Consider the following 14,600-nt stretch of genomic DNA (forward strand, 5'->3'; position numbering starts at 1 on the left):
TTTGATGTAACCATTTGTAGGCTTAAAAACATCATTTCCATTATACACTTTGTAAGTGGATGGTGTCAAATGCCAGTAGCATTATCTGTACAGAGAACAGTAAGTGAATTATTTGCATATATTTAAGAAAACCTGCTATTTGAGCATTAGACAATTTTTTAAATAGCTTGTATGCCAATATTATTGTTAATGTCCATGGAATTTGTAGAAAGCACTATATTATATCTTTACAAGTTCATACATGCTGAACTGTGATCATTACTCTGACACTCCATTCTGAAAAGAGCAGTGAGGTACATTACTTGTAAACTGGGAATGGGCTGGCTCGTGCCCGACAGTTGAGTGAGACTTTTCCTTCCAGTGATTCCTCTGGATAAATGGTATTGATTGGCTGCTCTTCAAAAATTGGTCCAAATCCTTTGTCTTCCTCAGAAACTACAAGAAGAATAAAATTGTTTTATATTGTCCTACTTTATAAGTTAAAGAAAGTTTGAGAACATTGGAAAAACATTTGAAAAAAATCAGAAACAGACTCACCATTTTAATTCAAAACAAAGATGTTTGCCCCCATAATACTGAGCCAAATATTAGGTTCTTCATTTAAAATTATTTTCTGCACATCTCCTGTCATTTCTATGTGTTACCAAACTTAACTACTTACCACCTCCCCAAACAAGCTGTATTTTCATGCCCCGAGCCTCTGCATATGCTTTTTGTCTTCCTAGAATCATCATTCTACTTTTCTTGTCCTATCAAAATCTGCATGATCCTTTGTGACCTAGCCATATTTAGTTCCATCAGGAAGCCAAAACCTCTCATCTCTCCTGGCTTTTATTGGTCCTCTTTTGAGTTCCTGTAGCTCCCCATATAGGTTATGGTACTTAATACACATGCTATGATTCTTGGTACAACTTTCTGTTCTGCTAGATTGCAAATGCTTGAGAACACCTGGTTATGTCTTTCATCTGTGTACATCATTCTCTTGGGTAGCTGTCTGGTTGTCTGGAAAACAATAGGAACCTAATGATTTTTGAACAAGAGTCTGAATGAAAAGGAGAGCTTCTTGATTTGGGGGAAATGAGTCTCTTTCTAAGTGAGATTACTCATTTTTTTTCTAAACATGTGACTAGCATTGGCACTCAGCAACATGTATTATACTCAATCAATAAATTACATGGATAGTGGATCCGAACAACTGGTTCAAAATTTATTACAAACAGCTGTGTTGAGAAACAGTTGATCCTGGTGTTTTATTCTCTCTGGAAGGGAAGAGTGACACCTCACAGCAGGATGAGGAGAAGAGAATCACTCACTGTGGCAGCATTTACAGAGCATAGCGCAAAACCATATGCCTCAAATGAATTAATAATGATCTGTGTGGCTAGAAAGAATGAATATTCCTACAGGTCACTGGAATGTCTCTGCCTGATCGAAGCCATGATTCACTCCTCCAGTTTATTTTTTGAGAGAGAGATAAAGGCAATGGCACACAGACATTTTATCTTCTCTAACACTAAAGTTGAAGATGAGAGCTCTGTTCCAGCTTCCTTTTGAACAAATAGTTTTCATTGTGTCATTTAAATCTTGCCTCAGTGCCATTATCGGTGTGCCTTTGGACAAATTATTTAATCTCTCCAAGGCTCAATATCACTCTTTATAAAAAGGAGATAATAAAATCTACCCAATAAGGTTATTGTCAGAATTATTTTGAAATAATTCATGGAAGATCACAGTGTACCTGGCTTATAGTCAGCAATGAATAAATGCTAATTTTGAAAACATTCTCATAAATTTCTCTTTGAAATTTAGTTTAAGTTTCTTATGTATATAAACTATTTGACTAATCATGAAGCTTCTATAAGCAAGAAGCCGAATTTTCACTCTTGTAGCTCTGGTGCCATCAGCACTGTGTGGTTTGAGACACTCAGTACATTTTTGTTGTACATATAGATGGTTACTAAATCCTCAAGTTAGTTTCTCCCCATTCCCTCCAGGTATGAAGAATTAGTTTCTCCAATTAATAAGTTAACCCAAAATGTTTCAAAGGGAGCTGCCTTGTTCTTGGTTGAAATTTGCTATAACTTTTATTCAATAGTTTATAGACAGCAGACACATTTCATAACCATAATCCCATTTCAGATAGGAGATAAATAGCTGGATCAGAATCAGAAGAATGAGAGAAACTAAGACTTAGCTTCTGCAGTGAACTTCTCTAGTTATTGTCTTACGCGAGCAATTTGTTTTACAGGGCTAGGATATTCAGGCATATGTCCTAAGGACTCCATGTGCCTACCACACTTATCATTAAGATTACAGATATGAGGTATTCACAGAGATTCTGTCTGCTAATAATTTTGAAAGTTGTATTCTAGGTTGTCTCTAGTTCCATATCCTTCTTGAGGTTGTAAAAGCCATAAATGCATATGATATTTTCTGCTTCACTTCTAATACTTTTCCTGATGATGCCTGATATTTTCTGCCTATTCAGGCTGTAACAGCACAGCAGGGAAAAAATGAGAAATGAATCCTGAATCCCTGATGACTAAAGACTTTTGTTTTTTATGGAAGGTCTGGATTTTCTGACTTCTGAAAGAAATGACCTTGTGCTTATCTATGATAAAAATCATATGCTATTTTTCTTCTCAGTTTGACAATTTCACAAGCTTTTCCTTGAGTCTCTCCCAATTGCACAGGTTTTCTGACTTGAGCAATTTAGTAACACCTGCCAATTTGAAGATCTTGTTGTTTCTTCTCAATGCATATAAAAATGCTTAAAAAGATAAGTAGAGAAGGGTACTTTTCAATATATCTAGATTCTCTTCTTGAAGGTAAGATAATTTCTATTCCCACTAGAATCCTTGGTAAATAATGAATTTAGTATAAATTATTTTAAAACTATTTTAAATCTAAGTTCATAAATATTTAGAAAACTAAAAATAAATATTGCTTAGGGGATGGTAAAGTTCATAAAGATCTTCTAAGTACTTTGGTACTTATGCAACAAGCCTGGTGATTATGTCAATGTTATTATTACCAATGGAGAAGGATATCCATTTAAGGAGATTTAAGGAGAAATCAATGCAGATGCAAGTATGCAGATACTTTAAACATAAGACCATAGATCTGCACTGGATTGGATCTTGAATTTCTACTTCTTACAACAGAGTTAGCATAGAAATTTCAGACGGTCCCACTGGGGGCTACAATTTGATGCACTATAGATGTTAGTTGTCCTTGATTCTGACTTTGGGTACTCAGTAAGCTTTTAGACACAACACCAAAAGCGTTATCTATAAAGGAAAAAAAAGATTAAGTTGGATTTTCTTAAAATCCAAAGATCTGCTCTGTGAAAGACATTGTTGAGAGAATCTCAGGTCTTCAGGTAAGGATTTTTCTTTGAACCTACTCCAACTTGCATCCTATATGCAGCACACTTGAAAGATTTTTTAGAAACTAAATATCTGTCTCATTTAATAATGGGGAATACAGTAGTGATTAAATATGCCTTCCTAAAATATGAACTCATCTCAAGAGGTACAGGCTTACATTAATAAAGAGAGATTAGACAATTGTATTTCTAATGTAGAAACAGACAGCCCTGGCCTGTCTAGTGTCGGCTTCTAATGTGGCTTCTAGAAGTGCCATTATGTGGAGGGTCATCATCCAGAATTCTAAATTTAATTTATAATTTCATTTGCTTCCTTTAAATAAGCTTTTATCTTTTGAAGTAAGGTGAGTTATGGTTATTCAGAATTGCTTTGATTATTGAAAGTACTGCTTGGCACCTTCAAATACAATAAAGACAGATTCACATGAGCATATTGCCATGTAAAGATTAGCATATTTTCATATTTTAATAAAATGAATAGCCAAATATTTCTTTTGATAATGTTTCCTTTCATTTACTCTATATGCTTTTGAGATATAAGTTGGTCAGCTTTTAGAGACCTGGGAGTATGTTTTAAGTAGTTTTGCATCTAATAATATGTATTTTTAAAAAAGTAAAAGGTGCTAGCAATGAAAATTTTCATTGAAAATTATAGAATGGCACATACAAATAATGATGAGGCTATATCTATCGGATTATACTGAGTGCATATATAGGATTATTCCCATACATTAGGAATGAACAAACCCTCAAAGGTGATATGCAAATATTTAACAATTTTGGAGTGAATTTTTATAGGCCTAACTGGATAATATTGGTGCCTTATGCTACTTTTTCTTCTCAATTAAAATATTTTCCACAAATTATATGTATGTATTTCCCAATACTCCACTTACATTTGACCTTTATAGGAACAGCACAATGCAAGCTTCCAGGGATTAAAATAAGAAGGTAATCTCTAAGAAAATACTGAAATTATTTTTCATATTGAGAAAATATTACAGTTAAGATATTTCTCTTTGCCCTTTCCAAGAACAAAAAGCAGAATAGGACATACCTCATATCACATTAATTTTTCTATTAAGTATTTTGTTTTATAACTATATGCTTCTTACTTTTCTAAACTTTTTAGCTTGAATCACATCATGTATTCCATTTGATGGCTTAGCAATTACTGTATATATTTTATTTTAGGAACATATTTGGGCCCTTGAAAGAAAAACTACTCAAAGCAAGCATCTGTATTGCATTGCCAGGTTCAGCATGAACCTCTTGACTAGGATCCTCATGTTTCTCCTGTAGACTGTACCTGAGTTTATTGCCATGCTAGCTCATCTAGAGTGCTCAGATCCAGGGAAAAGAACTTTCAGGGATATTAAATTCAAGGCTCAGCAAAGGATCCAGCAATGTAAGCATTATGTTCTCAGCCTACAGAAAATACTGTCACCTATTGATTTTTTTCTATAGCCATGGAAACACTTAGATGACAAATTTTGATGCTTTGGAAGTATAATGGGGGTAAAAGGCCTAAGAAAGAAATCACAGATAAAGATTGCGTTTTTAAAAACTAGAATTATTTTTTAAATGCATTTCTTCTTTTAATAGATAGATTCTTCCTAAAAGGAGCACAAAGCTATTGATGACTTCTCAAGCCAATAGAGGCTTTAACACTTCACATCTCTGTTTTGATCTGCTCTTAATGTAAATTCGTTTATTTCCTACCTGATAGTGTATCATAAATCTATTACAGATGTAAGTACATTTCTTAAATGTGATCAAAAAGATTAAGATAGAAATAAAGTATGAATATCTGCAATCTTATTTACTAATGTAAATGACAGGCAGAAGCTACTGCTCTTTCATTCTCACTTTCACCATTAATATAACCAGTCAATTATATGATCCCAAACAGGATTACTTCACCTGTGACTATGTGGAAAGTCTCCACTGTAATGTTGTTATTTTATTTCTGGAAATTGAAAGTAAAATTATAATTTGTGCTTCAGAGGTATTTTTATTTATTTTATATACTTTTTAAGACAAACTCCACCTCCCACTCTATTTCACCTCAATCTGTTAGTTAGTAAACACAATTTTATATGTTATAGTAAATATGTTATAAGAACAGTCCTTGGAAAAAATCTGTGAGAAAAAAGTGATGACATCAAACTTTAAAGAGACTAAGATGTTGTAAATGTTTACCACTTTTACAAAATTACAGTGATTATTGGTTGGGGAGTGGTTTAAGCTCTCTTAAAACTCTCTAAAAGAGTTAATATTTAAACTGCCACAAAGCATCCTTCTCCCGCATAGTACAGCTTCCTGTCTGTACTGCCACGCATTTCCTGCTGATAAGAGAAGATGGGCTTAGCCTTTAAATCCACTGGTGCCCCAGTTTTTTAGGGTCATGGGTAATAGGTAACATTGCTATACTTTTCCATAACTAAACATAGAGAATAAGGAGTTGTTCTCAAAAACTTGTAGAAATACAGTTATTAGAATAAAGAGTAGGGTCAGGTTAGCAGAAAAGTTAAGTGAACTAAATTCTCCTTGCTTGGCTTTACCTGCCCGAAGGGAGCTTGTCACATATCTCTAGAGCAACTACTTCCTTGTCCTGTGACCCACCTCTGAAGCATCTAGACTGTGTTTTACATACCTGGCTGGGCATCTTCTGACACCTATCTCATATCTGACTGCAGCCTAATAAGTCTCACGAGATCTGATGGGTTCATAAGGGGTTTTCACTTTTGCTTCTTCCTCATTTTTCTCTTAATGCTGCCAGGTATGAAGTACCTTTTGCCTCCTGCCATAACTCTGAGGCCTACCCAGCCATGTAGAACTGTACGTACAATTAGACCTCTTTTTCTTCCCAGTCTCAGGTATGTCTTTATCAGCATCATGAAAATGGACTAATACAATAGGTATCCTTGATTTGCCATGCAAGTTCTAGCATGGGTTGTTCAGTGATTCTTCATGAGTTTTCATTTTCCTACCATTATGCAGTGGCTTTTATAAGTTACTAGTGTTACTATACTCAGGGAGCACCTACTTGCCAGTCATTACGCTAGAAGTCATCACTGCAATTCATTTTTAGTCCTAACAACAATGTTGTGATTTTTACATATTGGAAAGTTGAGGCTCATAGAAGTTATATAATTTACACAAGATAATAAGATCAGCTAGTGAGTACGGAGCTGAAAATGCAAATTCAGGTGATCTTACTCCAGACCCTGTATTATTTTTTCCAGTATACCATGCTGACTTTATTTCTGCAAGATCTGTTTGGTAGTTGAAGTAGGATCTAAATTAGAAGGATTATTAAACAATAAATTTTACAGTAACTGTGGACTTTTAATTGAACTGAATCTTAAGATTCCAAGTTCACTAACTTTAGTTATCTCCTTTTCAACAAAGCAAGAGGCTTTCAAAAATAAGTTCAATGCTTACAAATTTTAAAATATTGCTTCCCAAGTTTAGTGGCATAGCACTGTTACAAAGCATGCAGGAAATAATGCCAGCCACCTTTAATATTTTCCATTTGCTATAATCCTCTAATAGGATATTTGTTTGTGATGTATCCACTCATTCAACAAACAATTTGCTTATAATCTCAGAAAGATCACCTTACAAAATTTCACAGTAATCTAACATTAACCATTTGCCTTAAATTTAGAGAGTTAATGGCTTAAAGCAGAGATAATATATGATTCAACAGAGAAAACATGTTTACAAGATTTACTCTTTGGTCAACTTACCTCCATGACCATATCTTCTAAACCATGTAAACTCTAAAAATGAAAGAAAAAACAGTTTTGATCCCGAAGCAATGATTTGAATTGTGGTTTCAAACATTACTTGAATAACTGGGATGCTAGACAATGGAATGAGACTAGTGGCCCTTTACTATAAAGGTTGAAGTATCTTCACTTCTGTGTATATATATATTTATTTCTTAAATTTACATTTATAGTTGTGCACCAAAATTTGCAGTTAATTAGTATGAATTTTCAGTACTAAGATAATTTTTGTTTTATTTTATTCATAAAAATCAGACTTCATCCAATGACTTTACCAAATTTTCTTTCCTATATTTACATTATATATGTGTAAATATATTATGCATATGATTACATATATATGTGGGAGTGTGTGCATAATTACTATGGTTATAAAATATATATTTATCAATGTCATTAAAATTCTTAAGTACTAATGAAATTGTCTTTTCTGAGTTTTGGAGTGAGTATAATAAAAGCTATTCTCCAAAATAAAAGAAGACCTTTCATGTTCTTAATAGTGATGTCCTTCGGATTAATCATAAAAGGATGAGGACCATTTATGTCTGAATAAAACTGTCACCCAACAAGCACCTATTGAGTTAGGTCATTAATACAAAAGTATTAGAAAAATTGATTGTTAGAATTCAATTTTTCTAATACTTTCATGATAATGACCTAGCTCAATAAGTACTTGTTTGGGTGATGATATCAGTTTTGCAGATAAAGATATGATGTGCCTCTCGTTGTACCAAATAGGTCTGAATGCTTCACACTTGCCTTTGAAAGACAGAAATATAATATTTCTTTGTCCTAAAACTAATGTATTCTCAAAATTGTTTTATTGGTCTTATGTCCCTACACACATTGCAGATTACTTTAATCAATTTAAATTATATTGATCAAATTGGTAAAAGAGTTATAAGATTCAATAGTGTGTTGCATCTACCTAGAGCTCTCAAGAAGTAATTATTAATTTTTAGAAATTTTGTGAATCACTTGTTAAACATAGCAAGTATTAAAAATTAATTTACAAATATATCAATTATATTAAAAGTAAAGGGAACAAATACTTAAAATCCATTACTCACTCTCTCTCTCTCTCTCTCTCTCTCCCCCCGCTTTTGTTTTTTTTACTAGATACCATTGTGGTTATTTATAGCTGGATGGGGAAAATATTATAGACTGGTGAGCTGTTGCACATCTTTCTCAGTTCTACATTAATGATGTCAAGTGGAAATGAGTCACAGTAGGAGAATTTACTCCTCTGGAATAGACTAATGCTATGCTCCAGGGACCTCCCCAGAGATCTAGATCTTAAACATTCACCAGCACACGATTACCCAAGACTGATGAAGTTCTGTGAAATCTTAATTGAAATTAAAAAGAAAATAGGGTCAGCCTAAATACATATTTATATACTTGTCTGACCCAGCTATCATAATAAAATAATGTTTACTTCATACAACACATTTAATAAAATAAACGCACATATCAATTATGTTTACATAATATATGTAGAATATACAAAGGATATTTCTTACCTGCTAGACAGGTAGTAATAGATATTATCACAAGATGACTGACCAGCAACCACATTTTCATCTTGTATTCAGTAGTTCAGTTCAATTTTCCAAAATAGAATTTAGCTTTATGGCAGTTGGATAATATTAAACACCTGCATCAAGAAAGAAAACAAGCAGCAAAGAAATGGAGAGAGAGGGGAAAGAAGGAGAGAGGAGGAGAAGAGAGGAAAAGAAAGAAAGGGAAGGAAAGGGAAAATGTTCATCATTTGAGGAAAACATTATTAACCTATTCAATTTTATGCTTTTTGTTTGTGGAATAAGTTTTCATTTATTTAAATATATTTGTAAACACCATGTTTTGAAAAGAGTAGAGTCAGTATCAGAAGACTTCAGCTGACATTCTAGTATTGACACAATACAATTACAAGCATCATTCAATCATGTGTTTGGGTTTCTTTTCCTCTTTAACCATTGAGTATAATAATCCTTTTCTTAAAATAGCCCAGTTATAAACATTTTGATATCAGTCACTTTAATTGAAGGTTACATTTAATCGAAGGCCTGGTGGAAAATTCTATTGAAGTTACATTGGTATAAGGGCTTGTAAACTCATAGACATTACAGAAGGGTGCCAATGTTAGCATTTTCTGTTGGTGGCATGTGGAAAATTTTTGCCAGACATGCTAATTTTAAATGTTAAAATATATTAACTAATAAAATATCCATTCCTTCTCATTCCTTTTACTTCTTTCATTTATTCATCCAACAAAAAGCAAATAATCATTCCTTTCATGTCAACAAGGGACAATCAAGGTTTTGTGGGGCCAAAATTGTCCATTCGGGGAGTTTTCTTTCAGGACAAGAAGAAAGTAAAATTACTAACATAAATGAAACTACAAAGCCATGTAGCAGTCTAATTAAACCCTCTTAATTTTACAACTTTTGCAATAATGTATGACCACGTGATTACATTGCTAAGGTTTCACCCAGGACCCTGGAATAGCCTCATGCAGGTGAAGGGCCCTGCAACTTATGTTTCATCATCTCCATGGTAAAATCCACCACTGTGACTAAGCGCGTACCTACGGAGACTCAAAAAAGAAAGACATAGATTGTTTCCTCTTAAGAAATTCATAGAAAAAAAAAAAAGCACAGATATGTGAACAAGCCAGTGCAATGACATAGTTGCATGGACCTGTATGCTATTAAACATGAAAAAAGTATGAGTCATTTTCATTGAAACCATGGGAAATGCAGCATGGTGGGAACAGGCCTGCCTTCGGTAGGCAGGGCATTATACAGGAGTGTAGCATTCTTAGATTTGAATCATTTGGTGACTTACTGTCTCATCCAACTCTTACTGGAGCACCTTAAGAATGATATGGCCCAGGGCATTAGAAAGAACACTCATCAGTAATGACACAATAGGAATTTCATCTGGAAAAGACATTCAATCATGCTTTAAAAGAACATATAATATCATAATTGAAGTCTCATGACATGGAGTTGAGCCAAAACATAAATTAAGATAGAGCCTGAACTCGGTGTGGTGGCTTACGCCTGTAATCCCAGCACGTTGGGAGGCTGAGGCAGGCAGATCACCTGAGGTCAAGAGTTCAAGACCAGACTAACCAACATGGTGAAACCTCCATCTCTACTAAAAATACAAAATTAGCTGAGCGTGGTGGCACATGCCTGTATCCCAGCTACTTTGGAGGCTGAGGCAGGAGAATCACTTGAACCACTAAGGTGGAGGTTGCAGTGAGCCAAGATCATTGCAGCACTGCACTCCAGCCTGGGCAACAAGATCAAAACTCTGTCTCAAAAAAAAAAGAGAGAGAGAGAGAGCATGAAAACAATTCTGAAGGGAAAACACATAATGCTGTAATATTAAATGTATAAATATATTCAAACATTATTTAAAACAGCAACATTAAAATCCTACTGATTGCTTGCCTCATGCTATTATATAAAACAAAAATATGGGAGTTTATTTATTTTTTAATGGATTTTGAGAACACATATACTCTCTGATTTGCAAGAATTCTAGCACTGGCAGAGGCTGGACAAAGTTTTTACCTGGCCCATGGCAATATATGGACCAAGATAAACATAATTTTTATTTTTTTAATATATATAAGTCTGAAATTTTAAATGTCTATTAATTTCCTAAGCAGAATTGGGCAGAGAGGAAAATAGTTTAACAGAGGTGAAGAATGAAAAGCAATTCTTTTAGAGGACAGGAATACCAGTTACACGATCTGTGGAAAGATTCGTAGCTTTTTATTTTGATTGTGCATCACATCACTGTTATCTAAATGTAGACCTAACTGAAAATGTTGGAAATGTGTCCACATTGGTTATACCTATCTAAGCTTCTGTCACAACATGTGTATTTGATCATTTTTTTGTACTGATAGTTTCTAATTCTTCTCATTGGGCTATGCATACAAAATGAGATGAGTTCTTTTAATGAAGAGAAAGTTAGAAAAAGCAAAAACATTAAAATGCCAAAACTTTAATGCCAATCAAGGAATTGACTGTAAAAATTAATTTAGATAATATATTATTATTTTAATTTTAATTTTATTATTACACAAATTCTATTATGTAAACTATGCATGTTGGCACATGTTCCCATATTCTGTGGTTCCCATAGTTTGTGTAATAACAAATTCTAATTTGTATAATAATAAACTATTATAATTTGCAAATTCTAAACGTTTCCCACAGATATTCACATTTAAGAGCAAGAGATGCTGCTGCAGTGTTGGTATTGAGGGGCAAGGAAGCAGCACTGACCATTAAAAAAAAAAAAGGTAAATAAAAGTGAAGAATTAAGAGTAATTTCTGTGAAAGTCTGCTTCTGATTTTTCCTTTTGATAGAGCACACCAATGATATTTTGGTCTATTTACCCACGAACTTTATAGATAATCTGGAAAAGAAGTAGGATAGGCCAAAAGAAGGATTAGTTGTGTCCACATACAGCAAGAGATCTCAGTAAATTGTAAATAAAATACAGAAAACTTTCTAGGGCTAGAATGTAATTTAACAGTTCCTTCTCACTAATGACCATGGAATATGGGAGCATGTGCCAACATGCAATGTTAAACGTGTACAGGGGAAGTCAGCCAGATCTTGTCTGAATTTTGCCTCACCCACTCTTTAGCTTGCAAGTTTGGACAAGTTACTTATCCTCTGAACCTAATTTTCCTTATCTTTTAATATGGAAAGGATACCTATTGCATAGCACTATTGCAAGGTTTTCATAAAGTTGTTCATGCAAAATGCTGACTGTGAAAGTGTTCAGTAATCATTGATTATTCTATTAGACCATAAGCCAACCAGGATAGGGGATACATATCTTGTTCATCGTTGTGGCTCTAATACTTGACACACAGAAGTCACTCGATATAAATTTATTGAATAAATGATGAAATGAATAGATCATGTACATAACTACCATTCAATGCAAGTGCATTGGAATATATATATACAATGAACTTTAATTTTCTAAAATAAGATTATAAACAAAATGAACTTTAATTTTCTAAAATAAGAATTGGATCGGGTGCAGTGGCTCATGCCTGTAATCCCAGCAATTTGGGAGGGCGAGGCGGGTGGATCACCGGAGGTCAGGGGTTTGAGAGCAGCCTGGCCAATATGGTGAAACCCCGTCTCTATTAAAAATACAAAAAATTAGCCAAGCATGGTGGCTTGTGACTGTAGCCTCAGCTACTTGGGAGGCTAAGGCAGGAGAATTGCTTGAACCTGGGAGCTGGAGGTTTCAGTGGCCAGAGATTGCACCACTGCACTCCAGCCTGGGTGACAGAGTGAAACTGTCTCAAAGTTAAAAAAAGAAGAAGAAGAAAGAATAGGATGATGACCATGGGTAATAAGAAATGTCTCTTACTGGGGCTTTGATTCTTGTTAGGGATTCCTGTAGTTTATAAATATACTCCAGAAAGGATGTTTTAAGTATCAATATTTAAAAGTATTTTGAAATGTGTCATTTATTGGGCATTACTGGAAGTCTGTTTTCCAGTTTTGAATATGTACACTCTCATCAGAATGAAAAGTTATTTTCATTATTTTGAGCCTGTGTTATTCCATGCTATCTTTTCCTTCACTTCAAAATGTTGCCTCTTTCAGTAAGACAGTGAGATATCCCCCGGCAGCATGTAATTTATTTTATGCAACTGGTGTCTTGCCATTCGGATATAAAAGCATCTTTCACATCTTGTTCACACATTTGTTTTCTGCTGGTGATCTGTTCTATTGTGTTACCAGTTAGCCCATCATTTGTGACTCCCCCGATCACATCCCTCAGCAGCACAGTAGAGAAGGCACCAAGCTGAGCCCATTCCTGTTAATGTGGAAGAAACTGCTCTTATTACTTCTCTCTTAAGGCCATACCACTTAATAATTCACAGCTAGCCCCTGACCTCCATGGACCTGAAAGTGTTGCAAAAAACGAAGTGACAAAGTTAAAAAACAAGAAACTCTGACAAACATGCGCCAGTCACAGGAGCAGACCTATTTCTTCTCAACAACTGAAATAACAGAAGGACCAGAAGCAGGAACTGGGGGTACATTCCTTTTCCCGAGACCATGCTGTGCTGGCCAGCTCCCTGAGTATGACAGCCTTCAGAGCCCTGTGACCTCTCATACACCCAGCCAGGCCTTATGCCAAGTACTGCTGCTGCTGCTGCTGTATCTCACAGTCTCACACAGCTCTGTGGGTCTTGATGACTGCTGGATCCCTGACATGGACTGGCACTCTGTTAATTTCCAGTAGAATTCACCTTCTGTTCTCCGACATCCTTTAGTAAATCTCTTGCACATATATTAAAACAACAACACTTCACAATATAGTGAGGCAATGCAGTATGACATATCTTCGTCTTTCTTTCTCCTTCTCTCTTCCTCTACTTGTCATTCTTCTTCCTTCTCCTTCTTTCCTTTAGATAACACTGGGGTTTTCTCATGTGAAAAATATGGCCTATATCTAGATAAGCATTTTTCCACTGGATAGACCTCCGTATAGCTCCTGTCTTGTTTTATTCTGATGCTGGATAGTTCAAATAAATTATTAATAAATGCTTCAACAACACATTAGCAACTATTGTTTACAAAGAATTTAGTACTACTACGTAATCAAAGTGTGTTCCATCAACACAAATAAAACTAGTTTTCCACCACATTGATGATGAGACAATCATTTACATTGACAGAGATCATCACATGAATATTGAAGAAATATTCATATATATCAGCAAGTAGTCACATCTAATTTTACAAAAAATTTTTGGCACATCAAGTAAAAAATAAAATATGCCTTTATCCTTTAATTGTAACTCTATTTCAACCTCATGAAAGTTCATTTGTTAAAAAAATATTTAACCTAAAATTTGATGTTAAATATCATTCACCAGAAAGTTCTATTTCCAAGATATTATCAGAATCTTATTCAAGTAAAGCACATATTATTCTAGGCAAAAAAGACACCAATATTTCCTACTCTACAATTCAAAATTGAGGGACATTTTCCTCTCAGGCTTCATCTGAAATTCTGCCTCTGCTGCTCAAGTCCCTTAATCTTCTGAGGTTTCAGTCTTTAAAATGAAGATTCAAGTTTCTACTAAGAGTATTATCGTGAGGTGTAGGTAATGCATGTATAAGGATATGTGTGTGTATGGATGTAAAGCTCTACAACATATGTACATAAAAGTGAAGTGAAAAAATGAAATTTTGGGGGAATAAAACTAGTTTTGAATTTTAAAAGTGATACCACTATTTAATTAATTTATTTTTTTATTGTACTTTAGGTTCTGGGGTACATATGCAGATCATACAGGATTGTTGCATAGGTACATACATGGCAAGGTGGTTTGCTGCCTTCATCCCCT

The 14,600-nt window shown here is 34.4% G+C and overlaps 1 protein-coding gene across 11 annotated transcripts in view; it reads right to left on the reverse strand.

The window, feature by feature from the left end:
* Positions 1-14,600, reverse strand: part of CNTN1 (contactin 1) — a 376,715-nt gene that overhangs the window by 150,741 nt on the left and 211,374 nt on the right. For 8 of the 11 annotated variants that reach the window (XM_035255799.3, XM_035255801.3, XM_035255800.3 and 5 more), the window contains 3 exons: positions 8,709-8,842; positions 7,144-7,176; positions 303-435 (listed from right to left, as the gene is read on the reverse strand). In XM_035255799.3, the coding sequence (XP_035111690.1) occupies positions 303-435; positions 7,144-7,176; positions 8,709-8,769 (227 nt within the window). In that variant the 5' untranslated portion in view covers positions 8,770-8,842. Of the gene's footprint in view, positions 1-302; positions 436-7,143; positions 7,177-8,708; positions 8,843-10,032; positions 10,128-14,600 lie in introns of all 11 variants that reach the window. The other 3 variants (XM_054238172.2, XM_078338910.1, XM_078338911.1) reach the window with 1 other exon arrangement.

Source organism: Callithrix jacchus, chromosome 9 (assembly GCF_049354715.1).
Source record: "Callithrix jacchus isolate 240 chromosome 9, calJac240_pri, whole genome shotgun sequence".
Lineage (NCBI taxonomy): Eukaryota > Metazoa > Chordata > Mammalia > Primates > Cebidae > Callithrix > Callithrix jacchus.